The following is a 20,144-nucleotide window of genomic DNA, read 5'->3' as shown; positions in this document are numbered from 1 at the left end:
GAGAATACAGTCTAGATTCCCCCAGGGATTCCCCTGAACAAACCTGATCCAGATGAAAATGACAGAAACCAAAATAGTGCTCCATTGGCTCAGTATTCTGAATTCAGTGGTGGCAACAGAATGCTTGGCATGGCTGAATGGCTAGAGCATAGGCCTGGGAGTCAGAAGGACCTGGGTTCTAATCCCAGCTCCACCTCTTGTCTGCTTTGTGACCTTAGGCAAATCATTTAACTTCTCTGTGCCTCAGTAACCTCATCTGCAAAATGGGGATTAAGACCGTGAGCCTCATGTAGGACATGAACTGTGTCCAACCTGTGTCCGAATCCTGCCGGGCTCACCTTCACAACATTGCCAAGATCTGCCCTTTCCTCGCCATCCAAACCACTACCACATGAGTACAATCATATCCTGACTCAATTATTGCATCAGCCTCCTTTCTGACCTCCCAGCCTCCTGCCTCTTCCCACTTCAGTCCATACTTCACTCTGCTGCCCGGATTATTTGTCTACAGAAACCTTCAGGGCATGTCACTCCTCTCCCTTCGCCCCCTCCTCAAAAATCTCCAATGGTTGCCTATCAACTTCCATATCAAACAAAAATTCTTCAATATTGGCTCTGAAGCTCTCCATCACCTTGCCCCTTCTTACCTCCTCCCTTCTCTCCTTCTACATCCCAGCCTGCACACTCCACTTCTCTGGTGCTAACCTTCTCACTGTGCCTCGATCTCACCTGTCTCACAGCTGACCCCTGGCCCACATCCTACCTCTGGCCTGAAACGCCCTCCCTCCTCAAATCTGTCAATCACCCTTCAAACAATCACTCTTCCCCCTTCAAAGCTCTACTGAAGGCACATCTCCTCCAAGAAGCCTTCCTAGACCAAGCCCCCTTTTCCTCAGCTCCCCCTCCCTTCCTTGTCACATCAACTCATTCCCTTTGCTCTTCCCCCCTCTCCCCAGCCCCACAGCACTTATGTATAACTGTATACATAATAGGATTATGTATATATATATATACAATTCTATTTATATTGATGCCTGTTCACTTGTTTTGATGGCTGTCTCTTCCCCTCTAGATTGTTAGCCCACTGTGGGCAGGGACCATCTCTATTGCTATAGTGTACTTTCCAAGTGCTTAGTACAGTGCTCTGCACACAGTAAGCGCTCAATAAATGTGACTGAATGAATGAATGATCTTCTGTCTACACCAGCACTTAATATAGTGCCTGGCACACAGTAAGTGCTTTACAAATACAATTTTAAAAAAGCCAACTACATAATTAGGTGCACAATCTTGACCATCTCTAATTTTTCCATTGATTAGGGATTGCTTATTCAAAAATGTAGGTAAATATTTCTTCAGCCTATCATTACTTTCTGCACAACTTCCAATGGTACAAATTCCCTAGGCTCCCCTCCATTTTGCAACACATTTTTCCTTTTGTTGGTTTGGAGCCTATTATCTTTCAGGCAATCCTCCTTAATCCTGGTGGTGTGACAGTTGGTGATGAACAATTATGTTCACCCTGCTCACACCCTTTGTAAAGATTTTAATCTCATCACCTCTTGGTCTTTTCCATCTTTACATACAGAAGAGGTGAATATTTTCAGGTTCTATCTTTTTGGAAACTTCTCCAACCTCCAAATTATCTTGTTTGCCCTTCACTGTACCTTCTTCAATATTGCAACAACCCAAACTGCCCACAGTTTTTAGGTGAAAATGACTTTCTGTCCCACTGTGGTGGAAATACTGGCATATGGAGGCATCTTGCTGCAGCTGGCAAGGACAGCATCAATCATGCACCTCCTGTACTGCAGTAAAGCAGCATGGTGTAGTGGATAGAGCCTGGGCCTAGGAGTTAGAAGGCCATGGCTTCTAATCCTGCCTCTGCCACTTGTCTGCTGTGTGACCTTGGGAAAGTCACTTAACTTCTTTGTGCCTCAGTTACCTCATCTGTAAAATGGGGATTGAGACCGTGAGCCCCATGTGGGACAGGGACTATGTCCAACCCAATTTGCTTGCATCCACTCCAGCGCTTAGTACAGTGTCTGGTGCATAGCAAGAGCTTAACAAATATCAGAATTATTATTATCAAAATATTGCACAACAAAAATAATCTTTGAAGTGTGACAGATTCAGGAAAAGCGAAAGGAGCACAACCAAGACCATTAGACTGTTTTCCAAGCATTAACCCCCAAAACAAACCAGGTATGGAAATTCAGTTTTCCTGAGAAACATACTAAATCCCATAAATCCCATATTATTCCATGATGGGGTGGCATCAAAATGTTGGAGTTGAAGGTGCCCTGTCCTAACTCCCTCCATCACCAGCAGAATGATGGTGGACTCTGGGCTCGTTACAAATCCGTGGAGTCTATTTTGTGCCACCACAATTAAAGATGCAAAAAGGGATCTGAAAACAAGACCAATCCGCTGAGATGCTCTTCCAACTCAACAGGCTACAAGAATTGAGACAGCTGTCTATGAAGCATTTTTTTCCTAAGGTATTAAGTGCTACTATGTGTCACGGACACATAGTATACTAACATTGGGATAGGTACAAGACAATCAAGTTGGACACAGTCCACATCCCACAGGGGGCTCACAGTCTCAATCTCCATTTTACAGATGAGGGAACTGAGGCACAGAGAAGTTAAGTGACTTGCCTCACAAGAGGCGGATCCGGGATTAGAACGCAGGTCCTTCTGACTCCCAGACCCAAGCACTGTCCATTAGCCAACACTGCTTCACTTTTAGCAAATTTGTGAGTGATGTGGACCCACAAGTAAATCTTAAGAAAATTAAAGAAAATCAGAGTTGTGTATCAGTCCACATCTGGAAATGACTTATACCAATCATTTTCACATGCTGCTTCAAATTCTGCTCCTTAGGCAGTATCCAATGATGCCCAGGTAGAGAAAAGAAGAAAGCAGAATGAAAAAGGTCAACATGGCTATGGGCATATTTGACAGAATGGCCATCATTAATGGCAATATTGAGTGCTTACTGTGTGCAGCGCACTGTACTGAACACTTGGAAGGGTATAATATAACAGAGTTGGTAGACACATTCCCTGCCCATAGTCTAGAGGGGAAGATGCACATGAATATTACAGAAATACAAGAATTATTGAAATGTTCCAAAATGATGTGGGGCTGCGTGGGGGAGAAGGGCAGTGAATAAAGTAGGAAATGAGGGCCTAGTGGGGAAGGCCTCTTGGAGGAGATGTGCTTTGAATAAAGCTTGCTCAGGGGTCACATAACTATGAGACAACAAAGAGTCTTCTAGCAACACATCATGTTGAAGGTCTACGAAGTTGTTGTGCAGCCAGACCACATGTTCCTGAATGTAATCATCTCCTAAAATGGATTTTGCTCTCTTTGCATGAGCTCTGCACTGTGCTGTTCCAAAGACCCCATATTATGTAGCTCCAGGTCCTACTTTGCATCACCTATGTCCACCCAAGGTGCTACCCTGGCCTGTCCCAGAGGAGCCAGTTGGATCTAATACCACCTGTGCCCAAGGAAAAGACTAGAAAAACAATTCAAAGACCGATTTGCTTGGATTTTCCAACCGAAAGAAAATTGGAAGAATGAGAGTTAAAGAAGAAAATGTAACAGTGGGTCAAGTTGTGGGTAACTGGACAAGAGATGGTTAAAGGAAAACTCTTTTGGCTACGAATCAAATTTCCAGAAGCAAAGAAGAGCTCGATCTCAGGTCTTTGTGACTAGGAACATGGAGAGAGAGAAAAACCTATTTTTTTCTGATAAAAATAGAAAAACTCCAAAAAAGTTTCCTGAAAATTTCACAACTAGCCATTTAAGAAATCCAACAGTTTTTATACCTGAGTGAAAGAAGAAAATTGCCTGTGAAATGTTAGTGAAAATATTCTACATTTTTACTGCAAGAATATTTGAGAAGGAAAAAGAAAGACTGTTGCATGCATTATCTCTCACTTTCTTCTTTACTGGGTCTTTAAGGTTTGGATACCCAAGTGATTACAGAATGTTTGAGGCAGTAGGGAGAGATTTGCTTCATGCACTCTCTCTCATTTAAGGCCTACATTTTCATGTAGAGAAAATATTTCAGGTGGAAAATGAGGGATTTGCTTTATGCTTAATTCATTTGGTTTACCTAGGCCAACCTTCTTGAAAGAACCAAGAAAATATTTAAGGAGGAAAGATTTAATTTGCTTCATGCAATATCTAACACTTAAGTCTCTTCTGGGTCTTTAAGGTCTGACTACTTGAAGGAGGAGAGAATATATGTTCTAGAAAGGGGGGATTGGCTTCATGCCACATCTCCGGCTAAAGTATCTCCTGGGTCTTCAAGGCCTAAATGCTTCTCTGCTTCTCTCTGCGTCTTTGAGACTCACCTCCAAGAGAGAGCAAAGACAGTACAAGAAATGGAAAAGGAGAGATTTCCTTAATGCAATGTCTGCTGCTCACTCTTATCCTATGCCTTCAAGGCATAACTCCTAGAGAGCAGGAGAAATACTTGAGAAGGAAATTGCGAGATTTGATTTCGTGCACGCACTATTTCCAACCTGCTTCTTTCATGTTACTATAAGGTTTAGCTGTTTAGCTGTTGGAGTGAGCAGAAGCTATTTAAGGTGGAAATGGAGAGATGTGCTGCATGCTATATCTCCTGCTTAATTGCCTTTTGGAACTTCAAAGCTCACCCCCTTGAAAAATCAAAGAGAATATTTGAGAAAGAAAAGGGGGGGGTTCTATTTGTCCACATGCAATACTTACCATTCTCTCCATGGGCTTTATGACCAGGATAATTAATTGAGCAGAAATTATTTGAGATAGAAAAGAGATATTTGCTTCATACACTATCTCCCGTTTAATTCTCTCCTGGATCTATGCGACCTATTTCCTTACGACAACAGTAAGGAAATTTGAGAAAAAGGAGAACTCTGATTTAGTGTAGGCAATATCTCCCACTTGAGGAGCAGCATGGCCTAGTGGAAGGAACATGGGCCTGGGTTCTAATCCCAGCTCTTCCAGTTTCCTGCTGTGTGTCCTTGGGCAAGTTACTTAACTTCTCTGTTCCTCAGTTTCCTCATCTTGTTAAAAATGGGGGCTTAATGCCTACTTCCCCCCTTACTTGGACTGTAATCCCCATGTAGGACTAACATGTAACAAGCTAACATGTAGCTACCCTAGCTCTAGCTCTTAAAACCGTGTTTGACACATAGTGAGCACTTGACAAATTAATAAATAACAACATAGCCAGGAGCAAGACAGCCAACGTAAAAAGTATTTTGACTCGTTTTTGGCTAGGCTGTCCCAAGTTGGGGTCATATAGAAAATGCCTGTACACTACGATAATTCTCTGTGCCTCAGTTATCTCATCTGTTAAATGAGGATTAAGACTGTCAGCTCCATGTGGGACACGGACTGTATCCAATCTGTTTAGTTTGTATAATAATAATAATTGTGGTATTTGTTAAGTGTTTACTATGTTCCAGGCACTCCACTAAGTGCTGGAGTGGATACAAGCAAATTGGGTTTGACACAGTCCCTGTCTCACATGGGGCTCATAGTCTTAATCCCCATTTTACAGATGAGGTAACTGAAGCACAGAGAAGTTAAGTGATTTGCTCAAGGCCACACAGCAGACACGTGGCAGAGCCAGGATTAGAACCTATGACATTCAGACTTCCAAGCCCGTGCTCTATCCACTACACCATTCTACTTGTAGCTACTCCAGTGCTTAGTTCTGTACCTGGCACCTAATAAGCTCTTAAATACCATACAAAACTAAACTGTTGAGCTTTAGTTTAGGGCTGTCAACACTATGTATTTCCCTCATCGCCTTTCTCTGAATTTACCCTTTGAAAGGCAAAACTCCACACTCAGCTATTAACCCTCTGGACTGATCCCCTGGCTTGCCCCCTTTTCTTTTGCCTATTCTTTCTCTGCCTCTCTTTCTTTCTCTCTCTCACACACACATTCCATCTCTCCCTCATAACTCCCAGTGGGGAGGGCACAATGTGTCCAGAGCATTTGGAATGTATTTGTGTGTTTGAGGGTGAGGCTCAGGGTGCAGGCCCTGGAGCCAGACCAGGAAGCCAGACCAGAACTGGAGTGGGTGGGGGGGACCTCTCCCCTCCTCGCAACAAGCAACCCTGCTGCGCTTTTGGGATGCTCAGTGCAAATTCTGATTTGATCTGTTTCTGCAGACTTTAGAGGCACAAAATGAATAAATGTCTTTGGAAGTCTCAAAAATCCTTACAGTGAATGCCTCTTAAACTTGGCAAAAGCAGACAGAATCTGAAAATGGCAGACAACTCAAACATAAAGACTCACACAGTAAATCTCACATTGCTATTCCTGTGAAAAGGACATCCAAAATATGAACTAACATCACTTTGCAGGTTTAAGAAAAATGGTAACATTTTTTGTTTCTTTATTCTTGACACCTGTAAGCAGTGTGGGGCAGAGACCCTAGCTTCTAAGCTTAGGAAGTTGCACAGAGTAGCATATCAGTGGCCTCGGCCTGCACCTTTTCTCTGGCTTAATCTGTGCGTTGACTTTTAAGAGACAGAGTCAGAAGATGCTACAAGTCAGCATAGGTAGCAAGCAAGGCAAATCCAAGAAATGGATTTGATTAGAGGAACCTATTTTTCATCTAGAGGAAAATTTAGAAACCTTAATCTCTAACGAGGAGCCAGGCTGAGTGGGCATCTGCTATCGCCTCACAAAACCTCAACCTAATTCTCTCTAGCTAAAGGTTTGATGCTTCAAACAGCAGTCTGAGATGGCTCTCTTCCTCTATTAGTCACACAAAGAAGTCCACCTGCATCTAGTTTTCCTACATCAATCTATCATTAGTATTTATTGAGCATTTACTATGTGTAGAGCACTGTAATAAGCACTCAGGAGGGTACAACAGAGTTGTTAGATGTGTTTCCTGCCCACAATGAACTTACCGTACAGAGCTACACACTTTCACTATGTGTTATGGATAACATGCTATTAGAGAAGTAAGGAACATAATGCACAGCTTTCTGGATTTAATTGATATGGTGTTAGAGGAAACAGTTATGGCTGATGCCAAACATAGGGGCACTACTACAACCTAGGTTGTTTGGAACGTGAGGGTCTTGAAGAAAACAACCTCTGAGCTATAACAGAATAGGCTGCGAGAAACCTCTAAGAAAGGCCAACATCTCAAACTCTAAAACCTTAACCTCGACACCACAAAAACTCTGCTGGGAACACCAGAGGTAAGTACTGAACAGTGAATTATCTCAGCTAACCCTACTCCTGCGCATTCTGTCATCATTTCTGAGGCTAAATGCCAAATTATTTCATTTTCCATTAAATGGCCATGTTGGTCGGGGGCACCTAAAAGTCATAAAAAAAGCCTGTTCCTATTTTATTGTCTCGGGACTGAGAAGCCATTAACTCTCCAAAAGTATTCATCCCATTAAAGGGCCTTCATCACTGCTGGTTTCATCCCTCTTTCCTAGCTCTATTCTCTGAAAGCATCAATCCTGTTAAAGGGACTTTTTTTTACGTTCACTTCATCCCTCTAAGCTCTAACCTTGGACTTTTATCTCATTTGTATTTTTCAGTAAGGCATATTGTCCCCTTTCTGGGCTAAAAAGCATTTGGACAGCCATAACTGCTTGTGAGCATGTTGTGGGCAGGGAACAAATCTACCAACTCTGTTACATTGTACTCTCCCAAGTGCTCAGTACAGTGCTGTGCACGCAATAGGCACTCAATAAATACAATCAATTGATGGAATGTAGTGAACTCAGTGAGAGCCGACCACAGGGAGTGTCCCATAGGAAGAAATGGCTCAGCAAAAACAAAGCAGCCCTTGCTGTTAAATGGAAGCTTCCTCTGTCTCACTTACACCCAGTAAAACGACCCCATGGTCTTAGCCTCAAGGGACCTCAATAGGTCATCTAATTCCATGCCCCGACTATCCCCATGCAGTTCTATTATGCCTCCCAAGGGTCAGCGTTCATCCCATTCGTACAGATCGCCAGTGGTGACTCTAGTCTATGCCAGTAATTCAATCCAGTAAACAGTCACCCTTTCTGAGGAGAAATTCTCCCTTGGGCCTGATGAAAATCTCGCTCTAAGTTAAGCCAGTTGCCTCCAGTGCCTGCCATCACCTGGAAAGATGGGGAACAGCTGCTCCGTGCTTTCCTTCTAATAGCCCTTCAGATGCTCGAGGGCAGTTAAGTCATCCTTCAGTTGTCTCTTCTAGACTAAATAATCCCAACCCCTCTAGGCTTTTGGTCCTCAGTCTCATTTTCCATCCTGGCAGTTCATTTTGTTGCTTTTCGCTGGACCCTCTTCAGCTTTTCCACATCCTTTTTTATAGGGCTTCGGAAAAGTATTGATTCAGCTCGTTCACAATGCTTTTTTCCTCCTGAAAGGAAAATACACTTGAGTGCCTCTTCCCACCTTCCCTGCATCTTACATTTTTTCTTTTGTTTTTTTTTAATGTTATTTGTTAAACACTCACTATGAGCTAGGCACTATACTTAGTGCTAGGATAAATACGACCTAATCAGATTGGACACAGACCCTGTCACACTTGGGTCTTGCAATCTTAATCCCCATTTTACAGATGAGGTAACTGAAGCACAGAGAAGTGAAGTGACTTGTCCAAGGTTACACAGCAGACCAGTGGTGGAGCTGGGGGATTAAAAACCCAGGTCCTTTTGACTTCCAGGCTCGTGCTCTACCCAGAAGGCCATGCCGCTTCTTATGTCCTAGTCTTTCACCTAGACTCAAACTCTCCCCAGTTCTCTGTCCAAATTTTTTCCTGTGCTTTAATGTAAGCCCATTTCCTCTTGTCAGGCCCCTGGTGAACATGGGGAACTGGTCAGAGGCAGTGTTGCCTAGAAGAAAGGGTACAGATGTGGAAGTCAGGGAGATGAAAGTTGAAGTCAGGGAGATGAGAGTTCTAGTCTCAGCTCTGCCACAGACCTGTTGTGTGATCTTGGGCATTCCCCGCACCTCAGCTGCCATAGCCCTTGCCTCACCTTAGCTCTTGGAGGTGTTGAGAAGATAAAGGAACACTGGTGTGAAAGTGCTTTGGAAAGAGAAGTGCTCTCTAAATTCAAGACATTCTCCCCATGAAAGTCCCTCCTAAATTCAGAAACTGTTCTTAAGACATGGGCAGGGAACATATCTGCTAATTCTGTTGCACTGTACTCTCCCAAGTGCTCAGTACAGTGCTCTGCACATAGTAAGCACTCAGTAAATACAACTGATTGATTGATTTTCTAGACCAAGCAACCTTCATTTCTCCTACCTTTACTCCCATGACCTCTTTTCTTATCCTTTAATCATTCTGACACATATAGAGACATTGTCTTTCAAGTAGCAACTTGACAATGTACACATATTTTAAATAAAGGAAACCACTAATGCTCACCTAATGTTTAAGGCAGATTGCCTGTTAACTGCAATGCAGGTATTCAACCTTGCAGAACATTACATTGATATTCCAAACAAATGCCTTCCATAAAAGTAAACAGCCTGGAAATGTCACAGACAATCAATGGGGCCTTATTACATAATCTTTGCATTTTTATTTGTTTCTCTCTATTTCTCGAGATCTATTCCCTAAGTAGTGATAGTCCATCTACACTCAAAGACAGCAACATCATGATTAAAAACAGCATAGACCATATGTTTTTTAAATTCTTCATATGAAGCAATACCTACTTATATAAATAGGGTGATAGTGACTCATAATGAAATCGATTCTTTCATATTTTGGCAAAGAAGTTCTCCTCTATGGCTATATGGGGCAAAGGTATAGTAAACACAGATATTGCCATTGGTTCTAATTTATTGCACATCTATTCCCACTGGATCCTACACATTATTGAATTGAAAAACACTTCCAAATCAGGAGAATTAATGTTACCAAAGTCTTTATTTGGTGGAAAACAAATCATATAGACTTGGAAGTGAATTACTTTCAAAGGTGACCTATTCCCTCCACACCAAGCAGAAGCAACTGACCATTGATTTTAAGGTCTTCAGTCAGCTCTTTCTCTCCTACTCATACACTCTCTTCTACCTCTACAGATTGGGTAAGCTTGAACTCTTCATCCTACTGAAGCAAAACCAATCACCATGCCTTGTTCTCATCTCTCAGTCCAACAGCGTCTTACCCACCAGACTCTTCTTTCAACTCAGCCAGACCACAGCTCTCCCTTTCTGAAATCATATTCCCTCTAGACCGTAAGCTAGCTATGGGCAGGGAATGTGTCTGCTAATTATGTTGTACTGTACTCTCCCAAGCACTAAGTATAATGTTCTGCACAGAGCAAGCACTCAATAAATACTGCTAACAAATACCATTTTTTTAAAAAGGTCAAAATACCCCAAGGTGGGCAGAATATAGTATTTCTGTCAATATTCTATCTAGTTGAAGACCAGACCATCTGGGGAGGCAGGAACCTGCCCATCTCAGACTGTCACAGGAGAGTCTTTGGGGCCACTGACATTTCAAGAGCTCTCCATACTCCCAAAGAAAGACCAGCTGCTTATCTGGTTCTGTTCAGCGTTCATGAGAACTCAGTTGACTTTGAAACTGCTTCAGATGACTCCAAATGTCATCTTACTCATATAGCCCTGCTTTCAAGTGAACTTTCTTTAACCAACCAACTTTCATATATATGTGCGTGTATTTGTGTATAATATGCATATTAATAATAATAATGATATTTGTTAAGCCCTTTCAATGTGCCAAGCACTGCTCAAAGCACTGGGATAGATACAAGGTAATCTGGTTGTCCCATATGGGGCTCACAGTCTTAATCCCCATTTTACAGATGAGGGAATTGAAGCACAGAGAAGTTAAGTAATCTGCCCATGGTCACACAGCAGACAAGTGTCAGAGTTGGGATTTGAATCCACGTCCTCTGACTACCAAGCCTGTGCTCTTGCCACTAGGCCACTACCATTTCTGTTTTTGATCTTTGCAATAACCTATCCTTTCGCCTTGAACAGCAGTTTCATCTATACTGACTTGGATTGTCACTCGAAGATACATGGAATGCATTACAATACAATGCAATGCAATACATGGAATTCTGTGCCTTGCATTTTCAGAAACACAAGTTACCTACCAAAAACCTTCACTGTTTAAGAAAGTTGGTCTCGAATGCTTAATGGAGGGCTCAAAAGTTAATATCATTAAAGCCACCTTAAATGTACTTCTAGACTACAATAAACCAGCCCTTTAAATCTTGTCTTAGACGCTTACTGCTAGCAGATGTGTGGATTTTCTATCCCTTTGATACCAAAGATTAGAATCCCATAGAGATGCCCAGACAAATGGGTTGGCATAAATGGCTATTCTTTTTTCACAAGAAAAATCAATGAACTCAGAAAGTGGGACCAAAATGAGTTAACAGTATGTTTCCACCATTCTTCCCATCCTCAAAGCCCTACTAAAACCCTATCTCCCTCAGGAAGCCTTCCCTAATATCTCATTTCCTCTCGCTTCTGTGTCACCTATGCACTTGAGTCTGCACCCCTCGAGTACTGTGATACCCCACCCCCAACATCAAAGCACTTTTGGACAGCTCCTTATATTCTGCCACTTCCCCTATGGGCAATATTTTTAACATCTGTCTCCCCCATTAAATTGTAAACTCCTTGAGGGCAAAGTGTTCATGCCTACCAAGTCTATATTATTATACTCACCCAAATGCTTAGCACAGTGCTCTGCACAAAATAGGCTCTCAATAAGCAGGGGGGCCTAAAGGAAAGAGCATGGGCTTGGGTTTTGATCCCAGCTTTGCCATGATCCTGCTTTGTGAATTTGGGTGGGTTACAACTTTTCTGTGCCTGTTTTCTCATCCATAAAATGGGGATTAAATCCTACTTCCTCCTACTTGGACTGTGAGCCCCAGGTGGGACAGGAACTATAACCGACCTGATGACCTTTGATCTACCCCAATGCTTAGAAGCAACATGGCTCAGTGGAAAGAGCCCAGGCTTGGGAGTCAGAGGTCATGGGTTCTAATCCCAGCTCTGCCACTTGTCAGCTCTGTGACTTTGGGCAAGTCACTTAACTTCTCTGAGCCTCAGTTACCTCATCTGTAAAATGGGGATTAAGACTGTGAGCCCCATGTTGGACAACCTGATCACCTTGTAACTGCCCCAGCACTTAGAACAGTGCTTCGCACATAGTAAGCACTTAACAAATACTATTATTATTAATATTATTACAGTGATTGGTATGTACAATAGTAAGTGCTTAAAAATACCTCAATTATTAATAAATACTATTGATGGACTGATTATTAATATCATTGCTCTTAATCTTATCTGAGGACAATGATACTAATAAGCATGTTTGTTAATTTCCCACAATGCTCTAGGTAAGGGGCAGAATGTAAAACCCTTTTGTTTCAAGGTTAATTACTGGAATCACCCATAACACCTTTGGTTCTCTCATGTCTTTCCACAAATCAGAAAAAAGAGTTGGGCAGTGATGTCAAGGGAAAGTGGTGGGAGAGGGGAGGGATGGAGGAAACATTTGCACCAGGGAGGTAAAAGCAGCCAGCCCAGCCCTGGGGAAATGGCATTAGAACCCAAATTTCAAATCAAGAATTCCAGGTTTCATTCTTGGCTTCCCTGCTCTCTGACTATGTTTACAAGCTGTAAGCATTTTCCAGCCCTTCCATATTTTATCTTTTTTTTATATTCTGTTCTATTCTCCTCATTTGTTCCTCCAGGAGTGCAGAGCGGCTAGTTTGATGTCATCTCTGGCCAGGTCATTTGGCAGTTAGTGTTCAAGCTGACACAGGTGCGCTCTGCTCATACTATCCAGTTTGATGTTTCAGGCAAATGTTTTGCCACAGTTTGCCAGTCCCTGGGCCCTGAGGCTCTGGTGAGCCTTTCCCTTTCACTAGAGCTGTCTTTCAATGGTATGGACTGAGTGATCCTAGGCCTTATTTTGACTTATTTTAGACTTCTATGAGTAGACCCTTTCCTATCCCCATACATGCACAGAGTAGTATTTTCATCCATCCCATTGTAGGGATAGGGAAAGAGAATATAGGGCTGCTACACCCCCAAAATGTTCTCACACCATTCCTCAGCAAAAGACAAAAGTGGAGGGGAATAATGCAGACCATCTTTGGGACCCCCACAAGCAGCTCTGGCACTTTAGGTGAAAGACTGGCTGTCAGAGCCCCCAGAATAGGACTAGGGTTTGGGGGGGAACTGGTGTTGACCCTCCAGGTGATTCTCCAAGGTAGTGCTTGCTGCTCTGGAATCAAAGTGGCTTCCCTGCACTGCCTGGAGGGTGGTTAAGGGGTCTTAAAACAGCAAGACAGCAAGACAGGTGACCCCACTTTGATTGGCTAGAAACTTCTTATTACCACTAAGCATACCAGTTTGAGAGGAAGATTTTCCTTAAACCTTTCAGGGGGTTTGCCTGATAACAACTCATATCTGGTGAACAAATGGCTGTACATTGCCCCTACTGTATTAAGTCCCCTCTCCCCAATACCTGAGAAGGAATTTTTTTTTTTCTTTTAAGCAGTAATAGTAGCACTCCCCAAAGGTAGGGTCAGGAGAATATAAGAGCAGGCTTGACCCTCAAAGTTTTATTTTAAGGAACAGAGGTCCTTGCACTAGGGGTAGGAAGAGGAGTAGGGAGGGGGAGTTACTGTAATTCATTGCCTATTTTATGTGGCATATGGAAGTGGGAAATATAAATGGTAAGGTATCCTCTTACCTTTCTTTTCTTTCTCCCCTCTTTTTCTCTTCCTTTTTTCTTCCCCTCTTCTTTCTCCTATTCTCTGTGTTTCTAGACTTGTTTCTTCACCTATAACCCCTCCCCTGTTTGGGGGTTTCAAAAGTTATGCAAATCCTGGGGCAATTATGTGAAGAAATACAAAATTCTTTATCAAAGTGCTCATTGACCTAATGCAGTTAGGCTTGAGATAAACATGAGCAAGAAATATATGAATATCTCTTAAATATATGGACCGTAGAATGTTTTGAAAATGCTTTGAGATCCTGGGTTCAAGAGTGTTAGACAAAGATCTACAAAGGAATCCCAGGCAGACCTGTTCATTATCAGTGAAATCCCAAATCCAATCGGAGGGTCTCAAGAGTCCTGAGCTGCCTCTGACTTTCCTTTCAGCTCCAAGAGGATGTCCACAAAAGCCCAAGTAGAGTAACACCCCTCCAAGTTATCCTGGAGTGGACACAATGTTTTAATCTTAGGATCTGGAAAGAAGATAAAATCTGAAAAACCTCTAGCTCTCAATGCCTAGGGCTGCTTGGGTACCCAGGTGATCTGCTCAGTCCAATCATTCCATTGCATTTACTGAGCACTTACTGTGTGCAGAGCACTGTACTAAGTGGATAGAGCATGGGCCTGGGAAACAGAAGGACCTGGGTTCTAATTCCGGCTCCGCAACTTATCTGCTGTGTGACCTTGGGCAAGTCACTTCACTTCTCTGTCTCTCAGTTACCTCATCTATAAAATGGGGATTAAGACTATGAGGTCTATGTAGTACCCCAGCACTTAGTACAGTGTCTGGCACATAGTAAACACTTAACAAATATGACCGTTATTAGTATTATTTTTGTTATTATTAATATATAACAGAGTTGATAGACATGTTCCCTGCCCACAGTGATCTTACAAGCCACAGCTTGCTGCCCAAATCACCAGGATGGTGCTAGTTTGGAAAAGCATCTCCTTGTTCTTTTTAGAGGAGCTACTGTGTCCTACTCATCCTGCAGCACAAGGCCACCCTGTTGTAGGCAGGGATTCTCACTCTTTATTGCTATATTGTACTTTCTAAGCACTTAGTTCAGTGCTCTGCACACAGTAAGCGCTAAATAAATATGACTGAATGAACCTATACGGAGGGTGTTGCAAAAGGGCAAACTTTGTCAGCTTGAAATAAAAAACCAACAACTGAGATGTGGTTAAGGGAATTTAAACATTCCAGGGAAAACATCTCTCTCCCCCACCCCCTTCTCCATTTACCAGTAACTCTTTATTATAGGCATTAATTTGCCATCACTTTAATAAACTGTCTGACAGGCCACCAGAGCTCTGCTACAGATAGCATAGTGTCGCCTCCCTGTTGTCTGGGAGGGAGGAAGAAAAGTGAAACCGGAGGCCACTGGAAATGGCTGGTAGGGTCCTTCTAAACAGCAGCCGAAACACATTAAATCTCCGCTTACACCCCTTTCATCATGGAAAATCAACTAGGCCCAATCCTTCACCTTCCAATCGATTTCCCCTAGCACATGTTCTAGATCCCCAGGGGGGTGCCTAACTTTGCAGTATCCTATTTCAGTAGCAAAGCGACTAAGTTCCAAATTGAGTGTTATGAGATGCAACTCCTCTGGTGCCTTAGCCAGGACGTGTACCTATGACCTGTTGGACCAGAGGTGTGAAAGCTCTCTTCTGAGCCAACGACATCACTTTAATGCTTCAGTCCGACGACATGTGGAGTGATTTACTCTCTAAATTCGCCCTGCACTGTTATTCTTGGTCACTGTTCCCTAAACGGAGGAAGGCCCTTGGTAAGACGCAAAGGGTAGGAACAGCGGTTTGGAATTGATACGGTCACCCTGGTCTTCTGTTGCTTCTATCATAAAGGGAGGATATAGATAGGAAAAACTCCACCTCAGATACCGATTTTTGGGCAAGCAAAGTAGGAAAATTGCTTAAAATAGAAGCCAGTTGTCAGTTTAGATTATCAACCACCCTTTCCCTTATGGATATTAAAAGCCACAAGAACAATTTGGCACACAATAAAAAAATTATTTCACCTAAATACAACTACAGGCAACTGAGTTTCCTGATTCCTAGGCTGCTAAGAGATTGCAAATTAATTCCTCTCCAAGTTTCAATTTGTATTACAAGATAATTGTGTAGTCTGCAGATCACTGGGAATTAGGTTCTTTGGGAGGAGGATTAACTCTGTCACTTGCTGCGGTAATTGACTAAGTAAAAGTTTACAGCCAGTGCTTCTCCCCAACCCAGAGAATAACTCACAGCATAATCAATCTGCTCTGCTCTGCTTTGAGAGCTGAGTACTCCTACTTCACATATGGTTTGCACAGTCAAAAGAGCAGGGCCTGGCCATCTTGGTATCCTTGCCTTAGTTCTGAGCGGCTACCATCAACTCTGGCCCTGGCTTTCTTCCCGACTTCCAGTCCCCAGACTCCTGGGATCAGCTCCCCAAAACTTTTGAGGTGATGGTGGCCTCAAACCCTTGGCACCCCCACTTTTAGCCGGTTGGACCTATATACATTTAACCTGCAGCTAAGATTACCTTTAACTATTAGTACTACTCAGCCTCCTTGTGCCTACAATCATCCAAATATTCTTTCCCTCTCTCCTGTTTCTTCTCCTCCTCCACTTCTCCCAGCAGCCTTCACCAGTAGAAACTAGGCTTTTGAAGGGCTTCCGGTGCACAGATCCTAGAAGGGCTTACCTGAGTCCTTCATAGGACACAGAGCACACTGCATGCCCCATGCCTCGCCATACAAACAGCAACATTCGGTGTAGGTGGTCTGTTTCCCCACTATAGGCCGGCTGCAGACGTATTCATTGCTCAGGTGTTCCCAGCAGAGGTCCTGGTATACGTCTGTTTCTTCTGTTTGCTCTGAAAGAGAAGACACAATGACACCTTGCTAATCCCGCCTCAAAAACGCTGGTCACGCATGGTGTTGGAGGACAAGAATGGAGCAGGCCTGGTTTTCAATCTGAGTTCCCGTTCTACTGAGCTGTGGCTATTAACCCTAAAAACCAAGGAATGATTTTGAGCATAAGGAATCCAACTGTAGAACTGTAAGTTTGTTATGGGCAGGGAACATGTCTATCAACTCTTTTATACTGTACTCTCCCAAGCACTTAGAACAGCGGTCTGTACACTGTAAGCATTCAGTGAATATGATTGGTTTCTTTTACTTTTTATGGTACTCATCATATGCTTTATTATGTACCAGGCACTACTAAGCACTGGGGTAGAAACTACCTAGTCAGGTTGGACACAGTCCATGTTCCACATGGGGCTCAGAGTCTTTTCATTCACTTATTCATTCAATCATACTTATTGAGTGCTTATGGAGTGCACAGCACTGTACTAAGCACTTGGAAAGTACAATTAGATAACCAATAGAGATAATCCCTGCCCACAATGGGATCACAGTCTAGAAAGGGGAAGACAGGCATCAAAACAAGTAAACAGGCATCAGTAGCATCAATAGCATCAATATCAAATTTAATCCCCATTTTACAGAAGGGGTAACTGAATCCCAGGGAAGTTCAGTGACTTGCCCAAGGTCACACAGCCGAGAAGGGGTGGAGCCAGCATTAGAGCTTGGGTCCTTCTGACTCCCAAGCCCATACCCTATCCACTAGGCCATGCTACTTCTCTGAATTGATTGAATTGACCATAGCGTGCAGTAGGCAAGAAGGATTAACATGTCCTAAGTCAACATCAAATAAAGTCTCCATCCAACTTAGGTAGAGAACAGACACTTTTCCCCAAGGTAAAGCTAATTGAAAAGCTTTCTTCTTGGAATCACAGAATAACTAGAGAATGGGCAGCATGGACAGTGAGTGAGAGAGAGAGAGAGAGATTGGGCCTGAAAGGGTGAAGGTGGGAGGAAGCAGGGGAGCAGCATAAGGAGGAGAAGCTCCTGGATGCCTCCATGCTCATGTAGCTTGGGGCTCCTTTACGAGATGTTCTTCCCCTTGACTCTATTCATTGCCATTGTTCTTGTCTGTCCGTCTTCCCCGATTAGACTGTAAGCCCGTCAAATGGCAGGGACTGTCTTTATCTGTTGCCGACTTGTTCATTCCAAGCGCTTAGTACAGTGCTCTGCACATAGTAAGCGCTCAATAAATACTACTGAATGAATGAATGAATAGTGGTCCCAGACTCAGTGCACTGTGGACCAAATCAGAATCTCTCTGGGGTTAAAAAGCTTCCTGGTGGTCTGCTCTGGCACCAAGGGATCCCCCATTCTGGAGACTGCCAGCTAGAATCCCACTGACCCATATGCAGGCATGTTACCTAGCTTGGGAGGGGGCTTGGGCATGCTGGAGGATTGGAGATAGCTACACTCCCAAGTTTTGGGGCTACACCTGAAAGGTCCCCCAGACTCACCCATGTACTGTGGTGCCCTGGTTGGAAAATAGTCTCCATCACTTTTGAACCAGATTTTTTTTTTTTTTGCCCAGAAACAACACTCCTCTTTTATTGACTCCCTTGCGCTTATTGCCCATGCCAGCTGTTTCAGACTTTTAACTCCCTCTTTAAAATCCCCGTGACTTCACCTTACCTATCTCTTGCCCGTAATGAACTTGCCACCTATTTCACCAATAAAATTGAAATCAGACATGCTCCCCCTGAAATCTACCATCCTCTTTTCCAGTCCCGCTCTCCTTGACTCTCAGTCAGTCAGGCGCATCTACTGAGTGCTTACTGTGTACAGAGCACTGAACTATGTGACTCGCCCATCCTTCTCAGCAGTATCTTAAGATGATATCTCCTGTCTTCACTTAATATCTACCCTGCCACCTGCGCCTCTGACCCAATCCTCTGCACCTTATTAAAAACACTTACCCTACCCTTCTGCCCTCCCTGACTGCCATATTTCACCACTTACTCTCCAGTGGCTCCTTCCCCACTGCTTTCAAAGATGACCATGTTGCTCCTATCCTAAAAAAAAAGTGTTCTTCTGACTCCATGACACCCTCCAGCTATCACCCCATTTCCTTCCTACCCTTCTTTCTCAAACTTCTCAAGCAAGTTGTTTTATACCCACTACCTCCACTTCCTCTTCTCAACATCCTCCAATCTGGCTTCCTCCCCCTTCACTATACAGAATCAGCCCTATTGTCACCAGTGACCTCCTTCTTACTAAATTCAGTGGTCAAGTAGCCTCCGACTCATAGGAACTCCATGGACAAATCTCTCCCAGAATGCCCCATCTCCATTTGCAATTGTTCTGGTGGTATATTCATAGAGTTTTCTTGGTAAAAATACAGAAGTGGTTTACCATTGCTTCCTTCTGCACAGAAAACCTGAGTCTCCACCCTCAACTCTCTCCCCTGCCATTGCTGCCTGACACAGGTGGGTTTTTGACTTATAGCAGAGCGCCTTCCACTCGCTAGCCACTGCCCAAGCTAGGAATGGCTCCGCTTGACTTTCCCTCTCATAGTCGAGACTGGTAGAGTCTTGGAAACTCTCCAGGAGTGACCCTGAGAGGGGCAAAGGCCGCTACTCCATTCTAATCTACCTTGACTTTTCAGCTGCCTTTGATACTGTGGACCACTCCTTTCTCCTGAAAACAATATCTAATCTTGCCTTCACTGACTTTGTCCTCTCCTCATTATGGTCAGGGAATGTGTCTGTTTCTTGTTATTACTGTAATAATAATGTTGGTATTTGTTAAGCGCTTACTATGTGCAGAGCATTGTTCTAAGCACTGGGGTAGACACAGGGGAATCAGGTTGTCCCACGTGGGGCTCACAGTCTTAATCCCCATTTTGCAGATGAGGGAACTGAGGCACGGTGAAGTTAAGTGACTTGTCCACAGTCACACAGCTGACAAGTGGCAGAGCCAGGATTCGAACCTATGACCTCTGATTCCAAAGCCCGTGCTCTTTCCACTGAGCAAGCTTTTAGTAGTGTACTTTGCACACAGTAAGCACTCAATAAATACAATTGAATTGAATGAATGAATGGTTCTTCTCTTCCTCTGGCCACTCTTCAGTCTCTTTCACTGATTCCCCCTATGCCTCCTAGCCCCTAATTTTGGGAGTCTCTCAAGACTCAATTCTGAGTCACCTATTCTCCATCTACATGCAACCCCTTGGAGAATTAATTCATTTCCACAGCTTCAACTACCATCTCCACAAGGATGATTCCCACATCTACCTCTTCAGCTCTGTCCTCTCTTCTCCTCAGCCTAATTTTTTTTTATTGTATTTATTAAGCCTTTTACTATATGCATATTCAGTCTGTCACCAAATCTTCTCAGTTCTACTTTCATGACATCTCTAGAAACCACCCCTCTCTCTCCATCCAAACTGCTACCACACCAATCCAAGCACTTACTGTATGCTGCCTAGACTACTGCATCAGACATCCT

The 20,144-nt window shown here is 43.3% G+C and overlaps 1 protein-coding gene across 9 annotated transcripts in view; it reads right to left on the bottom strand.

Annotated features, from left to right (window-relative positions):
- LTBP1 (latent transforming growth factor beta binding protein 1) overlaps window positions 1-20,144 on the bottom strand; it is a 416,540-nt gene that overhangs the window by 14,492 nt on the left and 381,904 nt on the right. For all 9 annotated transcript variants that reach the window (XM_029058450.2, XM_029058420.2, XM_029058428.2 and 6 more), the window contains one exon: window positions 16,475-16,645. In XM_029058450.2, coding sequence (XP_028914283.1) covers window positions 16,475-16,645 — 171 coding nt within the window. The remainder of the gene's footprint in view (window positions 1-16,474; window positions 16,646-20,144) is intronic.

Source organism: Ornithorhynchus anatinus, chromosome 1, assembly GCF_004115215.2.
Source record: "Ornithorhynchus anatinus isolate Pmale09 chromosome 1, mOrnAna1.pri.v4, whole genome shotgun sequence".
NCBI lineage: Eukaryota > Metazoa > Chordata > Mammalia > Monotremata > Ornithorhynchidae > Ornithorhynchus > Ornithorhynchus anatinus.
This window is presented reverse-complemented; position numbering and strand designations above follow the sequence as displayed.